The sequence below is a fragment of the Sinocyclocheilus rhinocerous genome, unplaced genomic scaffold (genome assembly GCF_001515625.1).
Source record: "Sinocyclocheilus rhinocerous isolate Xijiao unplaced genomic scaffold, SAMN03320098_v1.1 scaffold2560, whole genome shotgun sequence".
NCBI classification, from domain to species: domain Eukaryota; kingdom Metazoa; phylum Chordata; class Actinopteri; order Cypriniformes; family Cyprinidae; genus Sinocyclocheilus; species Sinocyclocheilus rhinocerous.
In genome coordinates this window covers 307,105-335,073 of record NW_015659005.1, presented here as the reverse complement: position 1 = coordinate 335,073, position 27,969 = coordinate 307,105, and the positions used below count along the sequence as shown (strand labels likewise).

At 38.0% G+C, this 27,969-nt stretch overlaps 3 protein-coding genes and 1 gene segment (V, D, J or C); 3 read left to right on the top strand and 1 right to left on the bottom strand.

The window, feature by feature from the left end:
- Nucleotides 1-249: 249 nt before the first annotated feature.
- LOC107723202 (Ig heavy chain C region, membrane-bound form-like) lies at nt 250-3,242 on the top strand. The segment is given in 7 exon segments: nt 250-604; nt 710-1,018; nt 1,156-1,437; nt 1,600-1,926; nt 2,003-2,317; nt 2,561-2,854; nt 2,940-3,242. Coding segments are annotated over 7 exon segments (2,046 nt in total).
- A 1,653-nt stretch (nt 3,243-4,895) lies between these two features.
- LOC107723205 (general transcription factor IIF subunit 1-like) lies at nt 4,896-13,285 on the top strand. 3 transcript variants are annotated; one of them, XM_016531760.1, is made up of 15 exons: nt 4,896-4,967; nt 5,055-5,169; nt 6,167-6,208; nt 6,406-6,452; nt 6,573-6,645; nt 6,746-6,939; nt 8,425-8,595; nt 8,720-8,925; nt 9,001-9,154; nt 9,274-9,332; nt 9,450-9,581; nt 9,972-10,045; nt 10,163-10,304; nt 11,060-11,192; nt 12,580-13,285. In XM_016531760.1, exons 3-15 carry the CDS (start codon nt 6,197-6,199, stop codon nt 12,782-12,784), a joined length of 1,602 nt encoding a protein of 533 aa, XP_016387246.1. In that variant the 5' UTR covers nt 4,896-4,967; nt 5,055-5,169; nt 6,167-6,196; the 3' UTR covers nt 12,785-13,285. The 3 variants fall into 3 exon arrangements, with proteins under 3 accessions (XP_016387246.1, XP_016387245.1, XP_016387247.1); XM_016531759.1 differs by having other exon boundaries at nt 4,896-5,169; XM_016531761.1 differs by having other exon boundaries at nt 4,897-5,169; nt 9,972-10,042.
- A 51-nt stretch (nt 13,286-13,336) lies between these two features.
- LOC107723204 (alpha-ketoglutarate-dependent dioxygenase alkB homolog 7, mitochondrial-like) lies at nt 13,337-15,484 on the bottom strand. The gene is made up of 4 exons (XM_016531758.1): nt 15,115-15,484; nt 14,185-14,358; nt 13,958-14,082; nt 13,337-13,814 (listed from the first exon to the last, which is right to left on the bottom strand). Exons 1-4 carry the CDS (start codon nt 15,394-15,396, stop codon nt 13,694-13,696), a joined length of 702 nt encoding a protein of 233 aa, XP_016387244.1. The 5' UTR covers nt 15,397-15,484; the 3' UTR covers nt 13,337-13,693.
- An 8,709-nt stretch (nt 15,485-24,193) lies between these two features.
- Nucleotides 24,194-27,969, top strand: part of LOC107723201 (voltage-dependent P/Q-type calcium channel subunit alpha-1A-like) — a 119,243-nt gene continuing 115,467 nt past the window's right edge. The window contains 1 exon segment of the mRNA XM_016531755.1: nt 24,194-24,831. Coding sequence (XP_016387241.1) covers nt 24,560-24,831 — 272 coding nt within the window. The 5' untranslated portion in view covers nt 24,194-24,559.

Below are 27,969 nucleotides of genomic sequence, written 5' to 3'. Positions count from 1 at the left end.
ATCAACAGCATTCATTTACATGTCCATTTGAATGTATTCAATAAGCATTTTCATAAACTTTGTACCTTTGTTTATACTACATTGCCTATTCTGTGAGAGGTCAAGTTGCAATTTGAACAGAATTCCAGATGCTTTTTCAGAAATACTGTAAGATCTAGTTTTGACATGACACAGTATTTTGGTGTAGTTCTGCTGCAAAGGTGTTTTATTTGTTCTCGATAACCTTTTCAAACCTTCTACTAACAGTTTATGCTTGACAGTATAAACATCATCACATGTGATTGTAAAGCTAACTTTATTTATTTCACCTGTACAGAAAAGTCTTTCTTCAAACCTTCAGTCCAAGTAAAGAAATCCCATCTCAGAGACATTATACAGGGGAGTCAGGGCACAATTTCCTGTGTTGTTAAAGCACCAGACAACACTGAAGTGTCATGGTTGATAAACGGTATACGTAGAAAAGGCACCACAGAACATAAAGAGCCGTCCATTAATAACATTGTGAGCAACTTGACTTTGTCCAGACAAGAGTTGACTCATAGCACCATTGTTTGTACCGCTAAACATCCATGTTTCAAATTAGAGAAGGTGGAAATTAAAGCTGGTAAGTGGTTTCTTTTGCACTGATTAGTATTTGTCAAAGTTCCTGATGATGATTTAGGTTCTAAAACCTACATATCATGTGATAAAGTATATTTGTGTCCCTCAGATGATATAAAGAAAGAACCTGTGGTGGTGATCAGGAGGCCTTTCGTGGAATCAATGCAGGCAGCCAGTGCTGTGCTGGAGTGTGTTGTAAATGGTCTTCCCTCTGGTGAGGTCTGCATCATCTTCCAGTCCGAAGATACTCCAGTCTCAGGTTTAAATTGTGTGGATTGGGCCCCTTCTGAAAACCTTTGGTCCTTGACCACACATTTTACAATACCTAGTGAGCACCAGAAGAATGGAAAAACCTTTACCTGTACAGTTCATAGGCTCTCCAAATTCTGGAAATCCAAACCTACTGGAAACATTTTTGGTGAGAAATGAACATTTCATCAATACAACATTAACTATACTGGGGACAGTAATTGATGTAATGCATTGAATTTTATTAAGGATGTATTATTTTTTCTTCACTGAACACTTGAAACTTGATTTTTTTTTCCCCCTCAGGCAATCCTACCATAGAGCTTGCTGTTGTTCCCAGTGTGAGTCGATCTAGTTTAGACCCACAGAAGCTGCTGTGTTCTGTGACAGGATTTGACCCGAAAATCAAGTGGCTTTCAGTATCTGGGGAGAAAACTGGGAGAGCTTCAGACGCTACAATGATGGAAGATGGACGTGTGAAAGTGTTCAGTGAGATACTGGTGCCACAGCAAGAGTGGAATCAAGAGATCACGTGTGAAACTAAAACTAAAACTGCAACTGCTGAGAAAAGCATCAGTATTTGCACAGGTAAACATGCCAAATGTGACAGGAACCCCCTCTCTATAATCAACATTGCAATGAGATGCAGATATCTGATAATATTATAGTTTATGCAAGAATGTTTGGTTTCTTCCTTACCTTTGAGTCAGCGAATGTAATCTCTCAACACATGTGTTCACTGTCCAACAGTGATTGTACCATCCAGTCAGCGGGCAGAGTTCTACCTGGTGGGTCCATCCCTCAGTAGTGTGAGATCTGACACCTCTGTCTATTTGACATGTTTGGTTGTTGGTCAGAGTCTCAAGTTGTTCTCCATTCAATGGAAAGTGAATGGTATCGTTCCCAATCCAAATGGCCATGAACAAGAGCCTAGAGTTCATGCCAATGGGACTCAAAGCAAAGAAAGTATTTTGAAGGTTTTAGTTACAGATTGGAATGCATATGCTCTCTTTACCTGTGAGGTTAAGCATCTGTGCTCAGATTATACACAGGAGAAGAGAATCTCAAAAACCCGAGGTGAGCACTCACAGTTCTCAGCACTGCCATTGCAGAGACTATTTTCTGATTACTAATTGTTGCCCTATGCCTGCAGACCCCAAACAACCCACTGTTAGAATCCTCAGACCCTCAGACAGTGATCTCTCTGGACTCCAAAATGCCAGCCTTCTTTGCTTGATCACTGGTTTCTTCCCATCTGATATCTCTGTGCAGTGGCAACTAAATGAGACACAGCTAGATGCGTCTCAGTTCACTAACAGTCCTGTGGCTGCTCACACGTCAGGAGGTTTTTCAATGCATAGTGCCCTAATGCTGCCTGCATCAGAGTGGAAGGACGGCACGTTCTCGTGTGTTGTTTCTCATGAGTCATCCCAAAGTCCAATCACCGCCACTATAGAGAACTTGTATGGTGGGTGCCATCTGGAAGAAATTGACCTGATATTTTAAATAGGATTGATTTGATTTAATTGCTGACATTGTTTTCATGTTGGTTTCATATGGTTTTGAAAAACTTTGATATCCTTGTAAAGAAAGGTTTCAATTGAAGTTATATCAATAAAATTATTATAAAAGTATAATTTAAAAAAATATAAAATATATATAATTATAGAACTTTTAACACTTTTTTTTTTTTTTACATTTTTTTTTTTAGCCTCGTTGATTCGCTCTCCTCCATCTGTAGAGCTGCTGCAGGGTACTAGTGTGCCTGAGCTAGTGTGCCTGGTATTTGGTTTCAGCCCACCTGCCATCAACATCACCTGGTGGCTAGGTAAGACTGAGGTGTCTGCCCACAGGATCACTCACCCTGCAAAAGGCCCTGATGGAAAATTTAGCATCCGAAGTCACCTGGATCTCCAACCTTCAGACTGGGTACCTGGTGAGGTGTACACATGTGAGGTCACTCATGTTACTGGAATCCTGTCGCCTAACATCTCAACGAAAACAGGTACCCTAGATTTCAAGTACTAAAACAATTTTATCAAGGAAATAATGAAGTTTAAATGTTAATTTATTCTTATGCTTTTTTACAGCATTATTTGAAGAGGCTATATTTATGAATGAGAACAAACCTGAAGCTATTGCACAGGATACAGTTGAAGAGGCCTGGAACATGGCCTGTGCCTTCCTCGTCCTCTTCCTCGTCTCTCTTTTCTATGGGTGCACAGTGACTTTGGTCAAAGTCAAGCCTACATGAACAATATTTTGTGTGTGTGCTTATGTTTTCTAGATTCCTTTGCTTCTTTGTTGTTGTTGTTTTGTTTATGTCTTTCAATTGACATAACTTTGCAAACATTATATGGTAAATATCAGCTTTTGGCCTTGTGGCCATTTAAATATGAATAAATAAATGGTTTTAACACATTTTTTGTTATTATGTTAGCAGTGCATGTAAACATCACCGATTTGTCATTTTTTTTCAAATTATTCCTGAAAGTTATCTCAAATTATGTATTGTTTTTGTTTTTGAATAAAATAGCCAACTCCATTGTCTTGTTATGGCTAATTTCACAGCCAGAATTTTAGTCAAGCTTTATTGTTGAAATAATATTTTTTAAACTATTTGAGTAATTTGACAAAATTTCTGACAGCTTAAAAATAAATTATACACAACAAAAATGTAGGAAATTCTTAAAACATAAAAAAATGGTTTCTTTTAATTTCACTTACTGTTTAAAACATGTCTGTTCATGTTCATGTCATGATTTTCATAGTTTAAGATTAAAAGTCTGGGATGAGGGCTAAGTTTCCAGGCCAGTGTTATTGTTTCAAACAAAGAAACAAATGAATTATAAAAATCAATCCATGGGACATGGGAATAAGAAAACAAGTAGATAGAATAGAAAAAGAATAGAGAAAGCTAGTGTTAGAGGCCTTTTTAAATAAAAAGAAAACAAACAGATAAAATAGAATTAGAATAGAGAGTCGAGTAAGAGGGTCAAAAAAGATGGAAGAGATGTGTTTTTAGCACATCTATCTATCTATCTATCTATCTATGATCTCTCATAGATTTAGATCAAATATAGATAGATATTTATGTAAATCTAAATAATCTCAAAGAGGAAAAATAAACACCCCTCTTTATCTATATCTGAATACAGATATAGGTGTGTTTATTTTTCCTCTTTGAGATTATTTAGATTTACATAAATAATGAATACAAACAACAAGAAACCGCTATGGGTTGACCACACAGGGTTAAATAAAACATTGTTTTTGTTAGGTAAAAGTAAATCAGATGAATGTACGGAATGTAAAATCACAGAAAATGCAGAACATATATTGTTACATTGTAGGAAGTATAGGGAAGAGAGGATTAGATTAAACCAAAAGATAAGTCAGATAGGAAGAAAATGGAACCTTGAGGGTGTTTTGGGAACAACATGAGAAGGGGTTAAAGATGCACAGGATGCTGTTGTGGAATATCTGAAGGATACAGGGGTATATTATAGGATTTAGATAGTAGTGCTATAATATTTATGTATTAATTTATTATTATTATTACTATTATTATTATATATTTTTTTATATATATAATGTAAAGTGCATTCATTGAGATATAATCATAGGATATAATCCATGCTGCATACTCCAATACAGTAGGTGGCGGTATGCACCTGATAAGTCATGGTTGCAATCCGCCATCAAACTTATAAGAAGAAGAAGTAAAAAAACGCTATTCGTTCAAGGACTGTTTAGGACCCGAGAAGAGCAATCAACATCAAGAAAAGTATTATGAGAGAAATTCTTAGTTATCTGAAGATAACAGGATTATAAAGTAGAATTAAAATTTCATATTAATACTACCGGGGTTTTTTTTTCTTTTCTTTTTTCTCCCTCTTTCCCGTTAATGCTTCACACTCCAGTCCAGTTGGTGGCGGTAATACACCATAAGTTGGCTTGTCAACCGCCATAAAATCGTACAAGAAGAAGACCCGAGAAGCCCTCTACTGCACACCGACTGCACTCACTGCAGTGTTCGCTTCGGTGCAGCAGGTGGCAGTAAGTCTTCAAGAGGCTGATGACCAGCGTAGAGAAGAAGACTTTTAGCTGTGGACGTTGTGGGCTGCTTTTGTCTTATCCTTACATTTGTTACTGTATCTTTATTTATCTATTTTTGGAGGTGAATTCACTCTTTCGTTTTCTAGAATACCCAAATAGGAAACGGATAGGCAGCCGGACGAGGTGATACAAGTTTAAGCGTTATAAAGTGAAGCAGAGCATCGGATGATCTCTAGTTAAGTTAACGTTAGCCGGTTGAAGGTACGTTCAGTTGATTTCACACATACATCAACATCCTCATAAAACAAATAGATATTTTACGGCTAGCTTAACGCGTTTTGCTTACATTCAAGCCAGGAATAATATCATTGTTGTTGCATTAATCCAGCATAACAAGAAAACTGAGAACATGTCCATTTTACGGTAGACATGGTGAATGCGATAACTCTTTAAAAGCTTGAAACCCGCCGCAGCTGATATTATCAAAACAATACTCTGCTCTGAACATTTTAATGATGACAAACAGAATAAAAAACTCCTCCCATAGTATGTAAACAAGTCCCACAATAAATTAATAAATAAATAAATACATACATGCATTTAAAAAGTCCAAAAAGCTTCACATTTCATCCCAAAATCAAAAGGGAAAAAGTATAAATTATATTTACCATAAAGTAAAAATATGGATCATAATTTAAAAAAAATACTAATTCAATTTTTTATTGCATATATATATATATTTTATTTTATTATTTTTTTTATTTTTATTGGGACTTATTAAAAGTTTGAATCATTTAGAGAGCCGGGCTTTCATTAATGGGTTTATTTTCCCATAATGCCTTGGGAGTATTTACCAAAATAAAATAAATATATGAACTTGAAATATTGAGTGGAACCTAAATTATTATTTAGAAAGGAGAAAGAAATCAATAACAAGTTACAGACGAACATTTAGAATGCACAACAATATTACACTATATCATTGATAAATGGTTGTTAATCTGAAATCCACTTTACTTTTTCTATAAATTAGTTAAGTAACATATTCAACTACTGTATACTGTAGCTGAACTACTCACTTTTTCTCAACACTATGGTTGACAGAATAAATGAATCAAGGCTGACTGCCAATTTTTTTTTACAGTGTGGTATGTGATGCTGCAACCACAACTTTTAGATGTCGGCACAACAAGAGTCGTGAAAGTGTTCTGTTGTATGTATGCAGTGTATGTTCATATACACTTATATGTTCTCACAGGTTATTAACGGGACTTCTTGCTCTGCAGTGATGACGTCCCTGGTAAGTGCCTCAGCATAGTTGTGGTTGGTCGGATTGTTCAACACCAGCCAGATTCGGCAGAATGCAAATTGTGCGTCATTTTAGAAATTATGTCTACATTTTTATCTATTACAATCATCATACTGTACAGATCGGCAATAAAACATTTTGTCAGTGTTGTCTGTCTCTCAGGCCTAAGAGATTGTTCTTGTTTGCAGGGGAGCAGCAGTTCCTCCGCAACGGAGTATGTTGTACGAGTTCCAAAGTAAGATTTGTATTTTATTTATTTTATTATTATATACTTCTATTAGAAATTCAATTACTGACTCTATAGTGCTGTCAAAGAAAGCGGTTGATATCTGAATTCTGGTATTTTGCCCAACAGAAACACCAGTAAGAAATACAACATAATGGCTTTCAATGCTGGTGATAAAGTCAGTTGTTCCACGTGGACTCAGGTAACAGTCATTATATATGGTCACTGCTTACACTTACCATGCAATATTTCCTTCACTGTATTTTTCAATCTCTCTCTCTGTGTATATATGCAATGTTTAGGCTCGTATGGAGCGTGACATGAGTAATAGGCGCATATATGGCGAAGAGGAGACTCAGGAGGGGGCAGCCGGCAGTGAGTTTGGAAAGAAACAGAGAGAGGAAGCACGGAGGAAGAAGTATGGTATCGTTACGAAGGAGTTCAAGGTGGAGGACCAGCCCTGGATCCTTAAAGTTAATGGCAAGGCAGGAAGAAGGTACACGTTTCTGCTTTTATACTTTTTGTCTTATTGACACTTGTTTTGTGCTACATTTGAGTAAGTTTAGCTACCCATACTTACAGTAAATCTTAATAAGCCAATAATTGTTGTTCTGTGTGAATGAATGGCGAAGATTTTTCTACTACACATACTCAAGCAAGCATGACACTAACAGTGTTTTCAGCATCTGCTCTCTAACTATCCAGCTATAAAAGGACACGTTTAATTTATAATTTGTCTTAAATCTAATTTTGGTAAAATCAAAATCGTGAATCGAATCGTGAGTTGAGTGAATCGTTACATTCCTACATAGGATGCCTCGGGGGTGAGTAAAACACAGCCTAATTTCTTTTTTGGGTGAACTAACCCTTTAATTGTATGTAATTATGCATAATGTATTGTTATTATTATTGTAAGTACATGTAACGTGTAACAAGGACACCTTAAAATAAAGAGTTACCCCACCTTATTTTGCAATGTGGAAGTAAGCCGTTTTTTTTTTATAATGTGTTAGACTTATGATTTATTAGCTGCTATAAGGAAAATAACTATAAGGTCAAATTATTTGCACTACGAACCAGTGTGTTTATGATTGTGATAATACATTAAATGAATATGATAACAAATACCAGTTTGCAATATCAAGCAGCAACACAGACTGTTTTTATACTGTTAAAATAACTGAAAGTGAATTACACAAGTTAAAAGTGGCTGTGTCCACCCTTATGTCAAAAATAATGTGGATATGAACACACAAACTTCATCTCTAGAGCTGCTCTGAGAGTCACTTCAAAAGCATTTCACAACTGCATTTGATAAAAACTATCGACAGATACACACAGAAGCTCAAAGTTTGGTTTGACTTGAATATATGACAGAAACCCTGTCCTACTGTACAATAGATTGTACTTCTCAAAGTAATAAAACAATAGTAATACAGTTAACTGAAATGGTATTTTTAAGGAAAATCACACAATTTTTCATCCATATTTGAATTTAAACAGTAAATCTCTGTTGTGCAGCACTTTTTTTTTTTTTTTTGCCAAACATCAAAGGAATTGTTTAAATTTCATTTGATTACGTTTTAAATGATTAATGAAAACGTTTTATGCATTCATTGATTACTGCCTTTTTTGATAATATATTTGTATTAAATTATAAAACACAGAATCCAGAAAAAAAATCAGGGCACTATTACTGTTACAGTCTTAATAAATTAAAATGTTGACGTTTTATGAATTCAATTGATTAGACAGCCATTTTGATGATTCAAATTTCATTAACAGTTTAAATGGACATATCAACACAGAAAATAAAACTGATTTCATTCAGCCCTGCAGTAAGACCAGTTTAAATTGTGATTTAAGAGATGATTTTTAATTGCCGTCAGCATTTTGTTGAGTGTTGAGTTTATGTTCCATGCCTTTTATCAGGACAACACCTCATTAAAACACTGCCCTATTGTTCCTCTTTATCACTCAGATTCAAGGGTCTGAAAAAAGGTGGAGTCTCGGAGAACGCTTCCTACTACATCTTCACACAGTGTGCTGATGGGGCCTTTGAGGCGTTTCCCGTTCACGCCTGGTACAACTTCACACCGCAGGCCAAACACCGCACGCTCACAGCAGAGGAGGCAGAGGAAGAGTGGGGCAGGTGAGGGCAGGTTGAGTGTTGCATTCATGAGAACAGCTCTGATGGCTCTCCTGAGCGGCCAGTGTCAAATAATTGTAAACGCGTCTAAAGCTCAGACACCACATCTGCTTATTTTTCCACATAGGAGAAACAACGTGGTGAATCACTTCAGTATCATGCTTCAGCGACGCCTCAGAGGACAGGAGCGAGGAGAGGATGATGAGGAGGAAGGAGAGAAAGGGGGGAAGAAAAAGAAGAAGAAGGGAGGCAGGGGAGGAGACCTGCGCATACATGACCTTGAGGACGATTTGGAAATGAGCAGCGATGAGAGTGACGGCAGCAATGGAGATGGTGAGCAACGGCTCTGAGAACGAGAGGAGTGTCAAATGTAGGGCTTTCTTACCAAAATGCCTTCTTTCAATGCAGATGATGAAGCCAAGTCAAAAGCTAAAAAGGACAAAGGCCCCAAAGGCAAGGGAAAGAAGAAGAAGAAAAAGGGCAGCGACCTGGAAGGGTTCGAGGATAGTGATGATGGTGACTTTGAGGGGTTGGAGGTGGACTACATGTCTGATGAGAGCAGGTGACTACTACACAAATCTTTATGTACAGTTACTTTTGCCAAATATTAACAGCCCTTTATACAAAGTCTCTCTTCATGTTTAATGCAGTCTAGTCATAATCATTCTTTCTTTGCTCCAGTTCTGAAGAAGAAGAGCCAGAGAAGACGAAGCCCAATAAGGGAGAGGACGTCCCTAAAGGTTAGTGACTCTGAAAGTGTTTTTTTGTTTGTTTTTGCCTTTCTACAGGAGTGTACTTCATTTAATTCTGATGTTTGATTTGAGGCGACTCCATGAAGCTCCAGTGGCTTTTTTCAGGAATTGATGAAATGTCTGAGAGTGAGGAAGAGAGTGAGGAAGAAAACAAGAATGAAGAAGATGGCAAGGAGGAAGAAGAGGAAGAAGATGGAAAGAAGACACCGGTGCAGGTGGAAAAGAAGAAAAAGAAAGGTAAAGGCAGTCTAATTTTGGATTTTTTCTTTGTATTTGAAAGAGTTAGTCATGTTTATTGGATACTAGTAGGCATACCACTAAACATAAAAATAAAATGAAGGAATTAATTATCAGTTCATTTAAAAATAAAAACTTTTTATATGAAACCTTTAAAAATGATTTCGTTTAAAAATAAAAATACACATTCATAATTGTAGTTAAATGTAACAGTAAAATAATGTATTGAATTATTTTAAATGCAACTTTTAACTTTTATAATTAATATATTGATAAATGCTTTGTAATTTAAGTGCTAATCTTCCAAAATCCTCCATAATGTTGACATTCTCTATATTTTTATATTTATTTTTTCCCATTTTGTAAAAATCATTGTGTATGTTGTTACAGACAGCAGTGGCGAATCCGACAGCTCTGAGGACAGTGATATTGAAGGAGAGGCAGCTTCAGCACTGTTCATGGTGGTAATGGTTTATATTTGTGTGTGTGTGTGTGTTTGGGAGAGAGTATGAGAGAGAAGATTCTGATGTTGTTTCATGTGTATATGGTACAGTGCTCTCTTGTTGTCTCCTCTCTCACAGAAGAAGCGCACTCCTCCTAAGCGAGGGGGTGGTCGTGGCTCAGCAGGTAGTTCAAGGACAGGAAGTCGACCTGGCACACCTTCTATCGACAGCGCTGCCACTTCCAACACTCTCCGTGCCGCTGCCAACAAACTAGAGCAAGGTACACTCCATGAAACACAGCTGATTAAAAAGTTAATCAAATGAATTGCACGAACTGCAAGGCTATTACTTGCTTGATTTAATAGCATACATGTTTGCAGAGAAAAAATAAAAAATTACTGCATGATGTTGTGGCAAGAAAATAGCATGAAAATAGATTACAGAAAGTGGGTTTAGGAGCATATTAATATGTTGTTGTTTTTTTATATAATAATTTTTTTTTTTAATTGATCAAACTTTTGTCAGGTAAAGGGATATTCCAGCCAAAAATGAAAATTCTCTCATTTACACACCCTCATGCTGTCACAAATGTGTATGACTCTCTCTTCAGATGAACACAAAGATTTTTAGAAAAATAATCCATAGAGTCCATATAATGCAAGGTGTACGGGACCTCCAAAGTTGAAGCTTTAAAAACCAAACGAAGTGAACAGGGTAATGCATATGACTCAGTTGGTACAGGGGGCTGTTATGTTTATTTATTTTGAAGCATCAATTTTGGGAGTCCCATACACTTTCATTATATGGACTCCGAGATGAATTATTTGTCTAAAAAAAAATCTTTGTTTGTGTTTATCTAAAGAAAGTCATATACATCTAGGATGGCATGAGGGTGAGTAGATGATGAGAGAAGTTTTGTAATAAGCCGTGACATTAATTGTATTATCTGACTAGTATCTCATCTTGTCTCTGTTTCTCTTCACTGCTAAGGGTTAGGTAAAGTTTTAACTTCATGTATCTGCTCCTCTGTCTCAGGTAAGCGGCAGACAACTGTGCTCAGCTCAGAGACTCCGGCTGCGAAGAGATTAAAGATGGAGCCCAGCCCTCAGAGCTCTTCAGGGAAAAGCACACCCCAACCAGCGTCAGGGAAATCCACCCCCAGCGCCAGGTACTTTTTTTTCTTAAACATTATCTAAACCCTCAGCTCTCCATCTCTTCTCCCCATCTCTGTGTCCTGGGTCTTTTCTCCAGCTTTTAGCTGATTTCTTCTATCCCCTGAGAGAAGGAGGACCCAGTTAAACTTGCATTAAACCATACAGTACCAGTGTTTCCCCCACATAGACTTTACTTGGGCGGGCCCAAGTTTATTTGTGACTAAAACTAGATGTGTGCGAACTGTAAAATGTATTTAGGAGCACGCATGCGAATAAAGCAAAATCCCTCAGGGCGAGTTTTCTTAAATTGAATTTCATAAAGTCTTCAATACATGAAATGGTAAAACAAACATCTTAATGATTATTTTAAGAATTCTTATATTTGAGGATGGGAAAACATAAATTGCGATACAGCCTGAGCCTATTGATTATTAAATTTCAAAAGGCTATGATTTCATTAAAAAAAGAGCGCTGCACGTTGTTCAACAGGTTCGCGCAACAGCGCTTCAGACTGCTTCAAAGTGACTCTCAATCAATGAATAGCACACATTTATGGCAAGCGATTGCTTATGAACTCGTTGAATTATGACAATGTCTACTTATGACCTTTATATAATATGTTTTAGACGGTTGTAAGAATGCATATTTTATCTCTCATCTGAAGGACCAGGCCGCGATGCAGACATTTAAAAATAAGAGTCCCGGTGTTTATCGGGCTTGTTTTTAATTAAAAGTCGGTTTTTTTTCTTTTCTGGACGTTATTGGTATTTAGGTTACACAATGGTATTTAATTTAATTTCCATTTAATTCATAGTAAACTATTGTAGTTTCTGACTGGAATGCTTCCCCACAGGAAGAAAAGTCAAAGAACATTATTTGACATATTATTCAATATATAGATTTTACTAGTATCAGTAAAATCTGTGTCCCATTCACTGAGAAAGACACTATATGACAAAGCAAGGAGAATTCTACCATTTAAATGCTGTAATTTTGCATAATTTACAATGCATAATAGGTGAGTATGTAATTAAATTGAATTTCAATAAATACAAATATTGTTAAAAAATCCCACATTATTTAACATTAACATTAATAATTTGTTATTTGTCACATGTAGTAGACCATTTTTGGCCGTGTAATAGGATTTTCCACCCAGCTGCGGCTACCTCCGCAAGTATATTTCAAACCTGTGGGAAGCACTGCAGTACTGTATCCAGTAACACTATGACACTGTGTTTATTAGACCCATAATGCAGAGTTTATGCCAAATGTCTCAAAACATCACAATTCTTCACCACATTACAGCTCATGATGCCTATTTTATCCCTTCAAGCATTGCCAGTCACAAACTGCATTATGTCTTGCTTATTTCAAGCATGTATAACATCTCCCCTTTAGTGATGTGCTGCTGACGGAGGATGCCGTGCGCAGGTATCTCATCAGGAAGCCAATGACCACTAAAGACCTGCTGAAGAAGTTCCAGACTAAGCGCACAGGCCTCAGCAGCGAGCAGACAGTCAACGTGCTCGCCCAGATCTTGAAGAGGCTCAACCCAGAGAGGAAGAACATCAATGACAAGATGCACTTCTACCTCACTGAGTGAGCACAGCTGAGGAGAGAGTGGAACTGAGCGCCCATCACCAGCAGCCTCTCCTTTAACAATACAGCTCTTTTGGGTCAAGGCTACCAACTTGATCTGAAATTTGTCATTTTGCTTTCAACCATTCAGCATTTATTAACAGTAGTATTTAAGTGCTGTTAATCGAGTTCCAGATGAGACAGAAAACTGAGAAGCAAGCAATGGAGTAGGTTTTTGTATATTGTAACAGATACAGGAAAGATGTGTTTGCAAATTCCACATTTATGCCTGTTAATGACAAGTTGAATAACAGAGAGAAGCTGGGTAATATCAACACAATGATTTTTCATGAAAACCTGCTGAATTTTGAGAGAGGGTCCTTACCCAGAGAATACAATCGCATCTGTGGCTTTTATTACACATTCATTTCTTATCACATTTGTTTTTTTTAAACTGGCTGTAAAAAGTAAAACTTTTGCAGGAGATTTCTCCTTTGGTAGTACATTAAATTTGTTCCGAAATAAATAACAGTGTTTGTGTTAATTTGTTTAAATTTCATATTGTATGCATCAGTAATGTATTGTTTGAGAAGAAAGCCACAATAGTGGATAGCAAAAAATATTTATTAATAGACATTGTAAATAAGCAGCTCCAATCACTGTCTTAATCCTTTTCCCTGACTTAATTTACATTATACATTGTATCAATCAAATATTTTTCCTTCATTTATCCAATACAGGTATTTGGACAACATTTCAGTGAGGTGAATGTTATCCTAATGTTAAAAATTGTTTTCCAGCAGTTGTTTCTTTGTGGTTATTCTGGTTAGCTACCTGTGTGTGTGAGTATCTGAAAGATGAACAACTCTAGTCAAAGGTAGTATGAAAAAGCCACAGCATTTCGAAGACAAGTGCCAAGGTCAGTCCAGTTCTTTTAAACAGGCAGGTTTCGACAGATGACAGAGATGCGGCGATGACGTGGAACCTTCTGTCCTGAGAAAAAGGATTCTTCATCTTTCAGGATTTCATGGGTGAATTTAAATCGAGCATCATCCCTGTTGATATGAACACGTGTTTTACAATTCAAATTTTGAATGTCATCTAAAATAGATGTTCACATTTTGTGGAAACCAAAATATTCTTCTGCCAGTTTTGTGAGATATCAAAAAAAAAAAAAAAAAAAATGCTGGGTATATACCTTAATATATAAAGTGAGCGCCGACTCAGAAGCAAGTCCACCCAATCTGTGGATTTGTTTTCTGGGACTATTCGCATAACACTATCGGACAACAGGCTCAGCCCTGCAATAGTGCTTCCACAGAACTGGCAAGAGAGAACAGCAGGCACAGAGAACATTAATAATGTACAAATAACAGTGTTAAGTGTGGAGAACATCAGTATTGTACAAATAACTGAGAGGCAGACCTTCACACTGTCAATATGGGGTTTGATATAGCCCTCTTTGTCCAGGTCCAGAACATGAATTGGCCCAAGCAGTGGACTGCCTTCAGGAAATGCAACTGCTCTCACCCGCCTTAAGATACTTTCGCACATAACTCCCCACTGCAGGCGCTCTGTTTCTCTGTAGCCGTGAATAGCCTGAGTGGTGAAAGAGAAATGTAACAAAGAACTGGAAAATGGGGCGAAGGTAATTAATAGCCAATGGCCAATAATTAACAGAAGGAATTTTACAAATAAAATGCCCTAGAAATATGTTTACAACCTTATTTAGTTATAAAAACAATGTTGGTTTTTATTAACAAGTGGAGAACAATTGAGGTCAAGACCTAGCCTGTAGAAAGATGGATCTTTCATTTCAATGGAAATTATTTTAGTTTTACTTTAGGTTCATGTGTAGTGGGACACATGAAACCCACTTAGTACTTCGTCATAAAACGTAATAAACTGTCTATTTTATTAAGCTTTATTATGATGTTTTTTGTTTTGTTTTTCAATGGAATGAGCTGCACCAACGACGACAAAACGACTGTTTCCAAGCAGGTTTCCCAAACACTTGGTTGTTCCGACAAAGTAGCCCCGCCCAAAACTCATGGGATTGGAAGAGAGTCACCTGCTAGATTTCTGATTGGTTAACACACGCGGTTCGCGCTCAAATTTTTTATTCACCGCTTTCTCAGAGAAAAAGTATTATTAATCAGCACACAATATTTCACTTATAGTAGGAACGTTTTCAAGAAAGTCTTGGGTTCACTTGGAAAGTACAGGTAGGTTGGAACTACTCCAGTACACTACACATAAGCTACAACCATAAAAACGTTGAGAGTAGCAATCACAAACAACGGGTATGAAATGACGCTGGATGGCAGTGTTTACACACTTCTCAATGGTACTTACATCGTCCCAGTGGTCAAACTCATATCGCTTTTTTCTAAGTCCTGTCTCTACTTCTTTGAAAAGGGCATTCTCCTCTTCCTCGCTGATGAAATTCTGTCTAACTTCAACATGCCCACGCACTACGGATAAAATTTCCTGAGACGATCCGTGCAACCATTTACACTCCTCTTTGCTCTCGGGGCCTTTCCGTAAAGTCGAGCTCTCCGATAAAAGCCTATACAATAAGGGATTTTGGAAAGATTTCCTCTGTACTTGTTTCGATACTCTAATTAGTAGTGTCATTCTGTCGAGGACATACGATGGCACTTAAATATCCACAATATTCAGCGTACTAGTGTCACTACTGTCATTGACAGGGCGCCATTTTGAACTCGCTAAGATTTCTGGGACTTGAAGTATTTGAGTCAACAAATACTTCAACGTAGCAGTGGTCTAGCATTATATTCAGTTTTCAACGACAAAATACAATTTATGGGAAATTGTGAGTGCAAGCAGCAATGGTGATGAAATAAAGATGCAAAATTCAGCTGCAGTTTACAAGAATTTTTTTTTAATTAGTTAAAAATAGTTTAACTTTAGAACTGTGTTATTTATTTCGCAAACGGCGATGCATTCAGCTACAAATACACGCAAACGAGTTTAATTTGCCCTCTGTTGTTTCCAGTGAGTAAAGACGACGTTCTACTCTAGTGATGATAAATTATATGTAATTGCAATTCCGCTTTTCAACACCACATGACTATTGCTTGCTGTGATAGATGAAGATAAAAATAAAAACCTTTATTTCTGGGGGCAAACGCAAACTTTTTTTGATTTCCTCCTAACATAAGCACGCTTAATAACAGATTTTTTCCCTGTCTCTTCCTATTTTGCCCCTTGGCTGAAATTTCACGTTTTAAATCTATAAAGTAACCAACCTCAATTTCTATTGGCATGTTTTTGTTAAATGTGAAATAGCTCTCGCTCCCCTCCACCTGCTGGCTATTCAGTATTTCTGTGTTATATATTATAATCCAGACTTGTGACAATACAATTCAAACCCAATCTCCAATGACTGTGCTTTTTTTTCTCAGACTATGTCACTGTTAGATGTCTCTTTGTCTCTCTCTCGCCACACACACACACACACACACACACACACACACACGCACACACAACCCAAATTGACTGGTTTCTCTCATCAATTAGCCTGCAAGACTGTAATGATGGTAATTATTTGTAATTGTAATGGTCAGGCAGTGCTGTTTGTGGCAGTAAGAGGGCAGTAAACAGTCTGTAAGTAAGTGAGATTTACAGGCAGTAAGACATTGAGTGCTGCTACATGGCTCTGGGGAATGTGCAATATATCCACACTGTAGCCAATACAGCAAAGATTAGAAGATTGCAAAGCCTGAAATAACTCAGAGCATAGCCTCAGAATAGTTTATTCCTGTTTTTGTTGCAGATATGTACTGGTTTACATTACACATTAGCTCAGAATTTTCTACATATTAGAGAGGGAATTCTCTTTAATTTCTTTACAAACTTTAAATCACTTTTAGAGGCAACTTCAGATGCGACCCATTTAAATCAGTTTTACATTTGAACGCTCTGAAAATATAATTTATCCTTTGCTAAGCCTCGTCCCTTTGGTGGCTCTTGCTAACCCAAACCAGCTTTACAAAACATCCTATAGAAAGGAACTGGACATTCTTTGAACAGCGTAATATTCAGTAAAATGTGCTCATGAAGTGGTAAAAAGGTATTATTGTTACATTGGCTTAAATAAATCATGTAGTTGAAAAGTGTTGTGTCTGCTATTTTTAAAATAAATTGTGAAATTTAGTAAAAACATAATTTAAAACAGCGGAGACTGCAAATTATAATTGACCAAATTGACCAAAAAAAGCCTAATTTGAAAGCAATTAAAATTAGGATTGCAAAGGGGTGGAAAATTTCCGGAAATTTTCCAAAAGTTTCAGAAAATTTCCAAAATTTCATCATGTCATGTCATGGGGTCATGTGACACACAGCAGCCACAATAGCACTTATGTTCATATGTTTTATTTATTCATTTTCCTTTTTATTCAAAACATTCCCAAACGCATGAACTATATCATGAAATATCTGGATTCTCACCTATGTTAGTTGATCTGTAGTGGGCGATGGTCAAAGTAGCCTAATAATGTAGTCTATTAACTATGCATAAAAACCTGTCTGTTTACTTAAGTAACAGATATGGGTGTCATGCCATAACATAGTTTTAATACGACTGACTTTATATTTAATGTGAATTTAACATTGAAAGTTAATGTGAATAAAAACATTGTAAGTTAGGCTACTTATCATCATAACACTTTCATTGTACAGAAAGAGAGCAAAGAACATTTACATTATCAAAGAACATTTTCACTGACAGCCTAGAGTTCAAGCACTCTCAAAAACTCCCATTAAAATCACTTAAGCTGTTTACAGTTCAGTTCAGCCGTTCAGTTGCTTTGACACAATCTGTATTGTTAAAAGCGCTATATAAATAAAGGTGACTTGACTTGACTTGACTTTACACTGTGAAATGAATAGGCTATCTTACTTATTTATACACACATCTGCACTTTGTTGTTTCTAACGAGAGAATTCGCCAGAAAGAGGTATTCAGCCAGCGAGCGAGTGAACAAAACACCAGAATTTTAGCGATGACTCATCTGATCTCCTCTGATTGGCCATTGCATTCATAAGCTCAACAACATCGTGTGTGATTGGTTAATGCGCAGTGCTGTAAAAACGCGTCTGGCTCAGTGCCAGCCAGCGAACGCAGATTTGAATTTAGCAGCTGATGATATGACGGCTGAACATTCTAATCACGCTGGTGTGATTGTATTAAATATAGAAAATATTATTCGGCTATTTTTTGTCTTTTGGAAGCTGCATTTAAAATCCACTTGGCTAAAAAATCTGTCAAACACTTTGAATGGGCATGAAGCCGCTGATTGTCAGCAACATTTTTAAGGCGGGGCTAAAGAATGGTCAATTCACAAGAAGAAATCAACACTACAGCTGAACATTTACATATACATACACATGCATACTTCCTGAGAGGTCAGTCTGGCCACCCTCCAATCCTGTCATCCTGCAAGAGCATTTTCTCAATGGGCTTCATGACTGACACCAGCTGATCTAAAGAACACAGGAAATCGTTTAAGCCTCTAAGACTCAGACTGTTTGTCAAGTGACTATATATTGCTCAATTGATTTTAATGTAAATACAGGCTCATAAATGAGTTTGATTTCCTGCAGAAGTACAAGGCATGGAGAGGGCGCAGAGAGAGTTCTAAATAATTTTTTAGTTTCTGACTTGCATCGACTTTGTATATGGACACAAAAAAACACAACGAAATTACTCAGAAGATCCACACAAGAATTAAAGTAATATAGATTGGAACAAGAATGTTTGGGTGAACTATCTCTTTAAGTTGATGGGGATTACAGATGTAGCAGAAATGCTTGGATTTGAGCGGAAAAGAGGCACTGAGCTTGGGAATCAAGTTAGGGAAGCAGAGCGAAAAGAAAGTATGACAGATGAGTGAAAGCATATTGTGATGACAGTTCTGTCCCTTTGTGAAGATGCTGGCCTACTTACTACTTAAGGATGTTTGGAGCAGTTTACAAGCACTTTGAGTCAATGTTCAAGTGCTGTAAACAGATCAACAAAGACATTCAAAATTTCTGTCTATTACTGGCTTTTTTTTTTCATTTTATGGTTTTTACTATATATTTCATGCAACAGTGACACATTGCACAATAGTTCCTGACAGATTGTGAAAACGTTATGTTAACATGTTTATCTAGAAATGGTCCGTTTGCTACTCTCCTATTGGTGCAGTTAATGAGACTGTCTATATGTTAGTAGAAGGGTTAGGAGCACTGAAGAGAGTTGAATGGATGTTTTGTCAGGCATTGGGGCTTTTAATAATTCTACGCTGTTTAAAAATGTATTGTACCTACATCAGGCTCTTCCCCAAATAAAACACTCCGCTCAGAGGACGATGGCCCACTTTACGCTCTCATACACAGTCTCCGTATCACAGCTACATATTCATCTTTGTCTCTTATCTGTGCCAAAAAGTGTATATTATTTGTGTTTTCATTTTAATTGTATAAAATATTTAGCATAAATGAGCCTCTGAAGAAGCCCATAAACACACAAAGCAATCGTGTGTTCAACTCTCTTTTTTTCTCTAGTGCGTGTTTATTGCATCTGACACACTAACATACCGAGGTTATATATTGCGATGCGGCCCTTTCCACTGACCAGTAGGATTTATATCTGGAAGATAAGGTTAAATAAGGAGCAGAGAACCTGGTATACATGCTGTTTATGAATTATTCAATTTTATGAGTCACTGAGTTTAGCTTCTGCTGCAAATACACAGCAGCATTACTTCAGAATTCTTGATCGGCCCTGTGTGCGTATGTTCACATTTTTACCATCTCTTTATCACAATTATATGCAGTCACTGAATGCACACATGCAAACTGATGCATTATGCTTTTGCCTTTGTTTTGCGAGATTTACATGTGACACTTTTATGGGCACACTGAGCACTTGATTGAATTTTGATTGATTTGATGACAATTCTCACACCACGTTTTCTCTGAATCTGAGCATAGCTGAGCCAAACTCGTCTGTCACAGGACAAATCACAGTCTAAGAGACCGGAATTTACTCATAATTCAATTTTGGCAAAATGTGCAGCTCGTTTTGCCTTTGTAGAGCAGTGTAGTGAGACATCTTATTGACTTCTCTCTTTCTTTGGCTGGCTGTGTGGTTTCTGTGTGCTGCTGTGTTAGATTAGTGTGGCATGCTTTAATAATGCACTAAGGGAGGGGTGTTTCTGCTTGGCAGCAGGAGAGAGGCTCTGACATTCAAAAGCAATCGCCTTGTGAACCCCAACTGTGTGACAAGGCTGACACAACAGGACTACAGCACACATCACAGCATACAGCCCCACCACTGAGACTGCATTCATAATCAATACGTAAACATGCACAATATACAGAAACTCTTCATTAAGAAGATTAGTGGTAACACAAGAATAACTTAATTAGATGAACATATACACTCTTTATACATTCATTATCTTCTAAATGGCCAAAAAATGTTCGCTGGTCCCAATAGCGCCAAGCAAAGCCCTTCATTTGTGTTGTCTAAAATGTGTGGATGTTTTAAATGTCTTTTAGCAATGTAATATCACAGCTGTGCAAAATTCTTGTACAGAGGCAGCTGTCAGGATGATGAGCAGGATTTGTCTTGATCAGGGTTTTATGGGGTATAGCTGCTAGACTGTGTAGGACAGTCACTAAATTGGCAGTTTTGATTTCCAAAGATAATGAGTCTTGGTTTGTTTTGTGTTTTTGTGGGTGTTCGATTACTTTACTGTGGAGATGTATTCTTTATATAGCATTTAATTTGAATGTTTTGTTTTTTTCTCCCTCTGTTCGTAGTTTGATTAATGAATTTAGGCCACAGTTTAGAGCTCTGACTCACCAGTTCTCAAGTTTGGTCACTTGGAATAATTGAAAGATAATTCTGCAAATCATAAAACCAGCACATTGCATGTAAGCAGGATATAATCTGTCCACACATTGATCTGCAACAGTAACTGTAGTCTAATACTTGGCTGGTATTAGTGGTAATTACTTAATAAAATTAGGGTAAGAAATTGTTGCAAATACACCACGACTTTTGTTTGGAATTGGTATTTGTTTGGAATATAGGTTTATGTTAATGTAGAAACCAAACTGCCTTTACATGAAGCAAATGCTCTGCATGTTCTGAAAGATGTTTACATTGTAGCTGTTACATGTTTATATTTTGTATTATTTTGTTTATCATTATTTGTTTTATATTTAATTTTGGTATATTATATTTTTAATTTAGATCCACGGCTATGTGTGCAGTGTTTCAGAACCATGGACAGCTGCCTTCGCGGCTGTCATTAGAACGGTGCTCTTGCCTAACTGAGCTTACAGATCAAACTTTCTTTGGGGGTTTGAGGTTTCATTAATGCAACCGCCCAAACCAAAGGCTGAGGGTGGTTTAAATAGCACAAATGCCAAACAGATTTAGTTGTAATAGATTTAGGCTATTATTTACGTTTCAATTGTGTTTCAAATAGTGTTTCAATAACAACAAAAGTTATATTATAAATTGCTCACTCAGAACGCTTATTTTTACCTTGCGCAAAATAAACGCTTTCGAACAGATTTCGCGTACGTCTTAGGAAGTAATCATAGCAACTACGCTGCGGTGCTTAAAAAGGTAAATATATAGCTGCAATATCACTTTATTATAGATTTATAATCACAAACTTAAACAGGATGCAGCTCTAAAATTACTCGGATATTACCGATAAAAGCCATAATGTATGATGCAGTGTGCTCGCTACACTCAACTGACTGTCGCTTAGTCTGACTGTTCGTTCAGACAAAGGCTACAGGAGAAAGTCGCCTGTCAGCCCAGCCGCTGTCGATCTGTTGTTGACTGAAGCCTAGAGGGAGGCTGGTGCCTGTTTGAGCTCTTGACCCCGGGCTCTTCCGGACTGACGCTAAAGGCATCACGTACGGTTGATCACACGCGTGCTGGTTCAGATAGTGAACAGCTTGCTGCACAAGATCAAGGGATGAGCAGAGATTTTTTTTCCCGCTCAAGTTCACATAATTCTTTTCGCAGCAGTAGCAGGCCATGTGATATTGCTGTAGCCTATTTATTGATTTGTTTCAGGGGGAGTTTTTAGCAGTAAGGTGGTCAAGCAGGGGTATAACTGATAAAAACTACACATGGGAGAGAGGCACTGTCCGCCGTACCACGACTGTGTCCACTTGTTTTAGACGTTGGGATGGGATGGGGCATTAGGAGGACCAGTAGGCCTACTGTATATCCTCCTCTGCTTACTACTTCCTGTGATATCGGATAGGTGGGCACTGTTAAGGTCGCGCGGGTCTATTGATTTTTGCCACTCGCGGCAAAACAACCGTGTCCTAAAGCATATTGCTCTTGCTTAATTCACTCTCAAACCCGTTTTTCTAACACATCACATGGTCACATGGCTAGTGTATTAACCCGATCTAATGAAAGTGCGTATCAAAAGCAAGAGTTAATGTTTCAATTTGGCGTACTATTTATATCCAGAAATTGACTTTGACATGCATGTGATACGTAATGGGTAGGATTAGGGTTGTGGGGTAGATGCGGATCAGGCGTACGCGAAAACTGCGTATTAAACGCACGCCAACAAATTGCTTATCATATGCACGCGACAACTGCTATTATTTGCACGTCAAACACGTGCGTATCATATGCACGCCAAAGTCAATTTCTGCGTATCAATAGCACGATTTTCTGTTTGTATTTCACATACTATTTAAACACATTTTCATGAGACCGTGCTCAATGTATAGCCTATCTTAAATGGTTGGCGATTAATTATATGTAAAAGTCTGCACTGTAAATTTGTTAGCGACTTACAGTGCGTGTGTGTGTGTGTGTGTGTGTGTGTGTTTTTTAAATAGTACAGCAACTAAACAAAATACAGCCACCAAAATGCCATCCCCGTATGCTTGATGCTTGTAACATCGTTACTGTATTTTTACGGCATTTTTCTGTAAGGTAGCTTAAATTTCACAGGTGCCATTTTTTCTGTACCGTAAATTTAACAAGCATTTTTTTCACTATTGTTGAAAAAATGGGTGGGATGGAGGAGAGGGAGAGTTGTCAGCTGTACTGATGGGAAATCTCCGTCTATTAATTCCGAAATGTCTGCGTCTAAGAATAGCCTGTCGGTCCTCGCCCTACGTGCCCTAGCAAAGCGGAGCCGTTCCCGAGAGACGCGCGTTTGAATGCGCAGCTGTCTCCCAGCGCTCACATCCCCACCACTGGCACAAACAGTCCATAACCTGACAACGCGCTGTCAGCTTGTTACGTTCCGTTATCTCTAAAACTGCACAACCCCTCAGTGTCGTAAAAACAAGCCGACGGTATTTTCATGCGGCAAAGGCAGGTGAGCTGAGGCTGAGAACGCATTCGGTGGAGACTCAACAGTCGGTTCAGGTACAGACCGGAGTCAGAAGAATAAATTAGTAAGTGGGGTGCGTGCGCCGTGCGTCATGTGCTGCAAGAAGAACTGGCCAGAGCGCTGAATTGATCAGTGGCTCATTATAGCTTAGCTTGCCAGCTGATCGGAGCTAACGGTTTCGTTCGGCTTGTGTTTCACAAGCTGATATCCTACGAGCCCCCACCCCACAGTCGTCCTCAACTGCCTCCTCCCCCTCTTTATTTTCCTCAGGGGCGCTTGACGGAGAGTAACGAGGCTAACAGACAGCTCAACATTGGCAGAAATAAGGAATAGAGGGATCCGAGTGTTCTCACGAACGGATTGCCCTCACACTCGGGGAAGATGAACAGATCCTACGCGGCCCAGAGCCCAGTGCAGGGGAACACAAGCGGCTATGGGAACCCGGAGATGTCGCCGTTGTCCCCTCGTGACTGATGCTTCTACTTTCTGTCACTGTGTGTCCCTTCATTGGATTTATGACGGTTGTATTGGTTCTTTTGCACTGAAATGCCAGTGATAGCTCTGGCAAAAAGGATGACACCTTACCAGTGAGCAAAAAACAAACAAACAATCGATACTTGTGAGATCTGTTATTGCATCCGAATAATTACCTGTGTCGTGAAGAAGAGGAAAACGGAATTAACATCAGATATCGCACATCTCTCCGTAGCTGAGATGCAAATACATGCGAGTAAACGTGAGCGCGAGGTGACCGAAGGCAGATTATAGCTACACCATGCCAAATATTGCGGATGTTGCGAAATAAATAAATAATCATTTTTATCCTATTTTTCCCCGTATTAAATAGATATGGATACTGTAATCATCAGAATGTACAGTTAATAAAACTGAACTCAGATGATTGTTTTAAATGTTTCCATTTTTGTTCACTTGGTTAGCCATCACACCTAGATCGTATAAATGATTGCAACCTGAATTTCCAAGGAAAAGCGCGGATGAGAGACAGTTCTGGAAAATATGAGGATGTAGCCATTGCATGGCCGTGGAAATATGTTGATTGTGGACATAAAATGAGGTGATGATGGACCATTTTGTGTGTTGAAGTGGGCAACGAACCTGTGAACTACAAAATATAAGGCGCGCTTTTTTTGTTCGATTTTTTTTTGTTTGTTTTTGTTGTTGTTTTTTGTTCGTTTTCTTTTTAGTTTGCTTAAAATCTAACCATCAAGCTCCTGGAGCGTAACATCGCATACAAAAGCCATGAAGACAAATGTGTACTCCAGTTATACACGTATTAAGTTTTGAAGCAGATGGGATGTAATGTGGTGTGGTCGCGTTGAATATTCGCCCCCCTTTTTCCTGCTTCGTGAAGACTGGCATTTGGTGTCTATAGAATGGCTCGGTTCGGAGATGAGGTGCCGTCCAGGTATGGCGGAGGACCGGGACACGCTCAAGGGGGACCCGGCCGCGGCGGCAGCAGGCAGGGCGGCCCGCCGGGTGGTCAACAGAGAGTGTACAAGCAGTCAATGGCCCAGCGAGCCAGAACTATGGCCCTGTACAACCCTATACCGGTGCGGCAAAACTGCTTCACTGTCAACCGATCTCTGTTCATCTTCAGTGAGGACAACTTCGTGAGAAAATACGCCAAAAAGATCACCGAATGGCCATATCCTTTTAAACCCCCTCAGTGAGTACCCTGGGGCCTCCGGTTGCAGGTATAGTGCGCTTGAGTGTGGCATGTGTAAGATCACCTGAAAATGTCTTAAAACACGAATCACATTGCCGCTGGTTTAATGATAGCTGAAGAAAAACACGAGCGAGCGCATGATTTGGTCGCGGATGTTTCATTAGAATATTTCTAGGCATTTATTTGTCAAGTTATTTCGGTGGCAAAATGAATCGAGTCTATTTCTGGTGTGTGTGTGTGTGTTCGGTGTGTTACGCACGGTAAGGGCGCGAGGTGAGCGGTGCTGTGTGACGGTAACGGGCGGCGCGAGGCTTGCTGATGTCAGCATGTGCAGTCTCTCAGCTCGGTCTCAATCGAGAGAAAGCGATGGTGAAGAGGGGAGGTGAGGGGAGGGGGAAGCCACCATTTCCCATATTCTAAGAGCTCCTGGAGAATACTAGGTGTATATGTGTACTTGCATTTTTATAGTGCACCTATTGAGCCTCGTGTTTAAAGACAAATGGGGTTTTGTATGGAGAGAACTGGAAATTGTTAAAGCAGTATCACAAGGCCACAGCAGGTAATCACAGCAGTGCTGATGTTTGACACAGCGTGATATTGTTTTTTATACATCAGCTTAGTAAACATGATAACCAGGAACTTGCATTTCAGCAATTGGCTAGTCATCTCTGGTTTATAGCAACACAAAATTATGTTTTATTAACAAGGTTCGGGAAGAGCAAGATCAGATAATCAACCAAATGCAGCACAGGTGGAGCTCGTCTAGTTGATCAATTAATTAGCATGATACGTATATATATATATATATATATATATATATACACACACACAGCCAACTCACCTCTGTCCCATGACAGTTTTCCGGCATCCCTCCTCCACCCCAACGCCTCACTCTTAAACTATTCTCATCCCATACTGGGGGTGAGGTTCTCTGGGTTCAGGCTATATTCCGAGCTCGGAGCCCTCCTTCAAGACAGCACACCAAATAAGCTTAATATTTGCTAAATCCTATTATATGTAAGTGCAAACTCATGAATAGTTTAAAAAATCAAGCAGCACACAGACTGAAAGCTAATCTGGATTGGAGTAGGCTATGTGAGTGGAGCAGCTACTTCCAAAATCACGTACAGTTTAGAGTAGGCCTATGTACTGCATTTGATGAAGAATTTACTTATTGAGTCTTAATAAACTACGTTTTATAAGTATGCATGTGTATGTGGTATTGACATGTGGCCTATGGCATCAGCCGCATGTTCAGTGCCATTTAGTATTATAACAACTTTTCTCCCATGGGCTTATGGGAAAGTAAAGTGCCTATCAAATGGATATAATTTTATGCCTAGTGTTTTATGAATACTGCAAATTAGGACATACTACTCATTTAACATATTTGTTTTCGTCTACTATAGTGCCTTATAGTAAGGCACTGTTGTATAAAAACTGTTGCATTTTAGGAATGCTTGATGTGTATGTAGGTGTAAATTATCATGTGTATTTTCATGAAACCCATTCATCTGGAAATAGGTACTGGGATTTTTAGTACACCAGTTTTATATTGTTTTTAAATGCATATTTATTTTTGAAAATGAAAAATCACGTGCATCCAATGAGCAGATCCATTAAATCATGTATGTATTTTTGACTTGGCTCTTGACAGTTCACTGAAGCTTCCACTAAAGACTTTCCACCTTATTGATAAAAAAGATTGGATGCCTGATACCTGATCAGTATAATGGCGGAACAACCCAATAAACATTAGTGTTTTATTTAAACAAATCTTTAGGCTTAGCTACAGAAAAAAAGCAGACTCCAGAAAAAGTTCACTCCCTTCCTTTTCTAATAGACCTCTTAGGATTTAAAATCATTAAATGTGCACAGAACTGCCCCCCCCCCTCCCCCCCCCCACTTCTCTTTTGAAACTGCATTTTGATCTGCCAGAGCTTTCAGTGACCTTTAACCTTGCACTCGGCCTGAAAGCCACTCTTTCTATAAACCTCATTCTTCTGATTTATCTCACGTAAACATGTAATAAGGCCTTGTGATCTGAGGTCCTTAACAGAAGTGTTTTTTTAGATGCCCACAGTATAGCAGCCTTTTCGGTAGTTTTAGTTGACTGTGATTTGTATAGTACAGATGTATCTGAATAAGAATTTATGAATTGCAGAAGTACGTAGTAGTGTGTCACATGTAGATTAGATGAAATTGTAAACTCAATTTATGGTTGCCAAACATTGCATCCTTTCTTTTACCTTCTCTGCAGAGATAATGAAAGTCTAAAAAGACATTTGTGATGCCTACATTGTCTCAGCTTCTCTACATTTATGGGCCGTCTCTCTCTGCACTGTAAATGGAATGTAACCTTATAGCTGTGTTTTCTAATTTTAGTTTCATTGACGACTATGAAACTGCAGACTATGTGGAGTGCAGATAAGTATGCACATCTATCCGAAGGGACCTTAAATATATGCTCAGTTCAGTCATGAACCCAGGGCTGGATTGGTAATCGGGCATACCGGGCATTTTCCCGGTGGGCCGACGCACCAGTTGAGTAAGTTGAGTACATTTTTTTTTTTGATGAATAGAAAGATCAAAAGATCAGCATTTATCTGAAATAAAAAGCTTTTGTAGCGTTATACACTATACCATTCAAAAGGTTGGAGTCAGTAGATTTTTTTTATTTTTTTTATTTTTGGAAACGAAATTATAGAAATTAATACTTTTATTTAGCAAGGATGCTTTAAATTGATCAAAAGTGATGATAAAGACATTCATAATGTTACAAAAGATTTCTATTTCAGATAAATGCTGTTCTTCTGAACTTTCTATTCATCAAAGAAACCTGAAAAAATTCTACTCAGCTGTTTTCAACATAATAAAGGATTTTTGAGAAGCAAATCAGAATATTAGAATGATTTCTGAAGGATCATGTGACTGGAGTAATGATGCTAAAGCTCTGCTTTGAAATCACAGGAATAAATTACATTTTAAAATATATTAAAATAGAAAATAGTTATTTTAAATAGCCTAGTAAAAATATTTCAAAATTTTACTGTTTTTGCTGTACTTTGGATCAAATAAATGCAGCCTTGGTGAGCAGAAGAGAATTCTTAAAAAAAA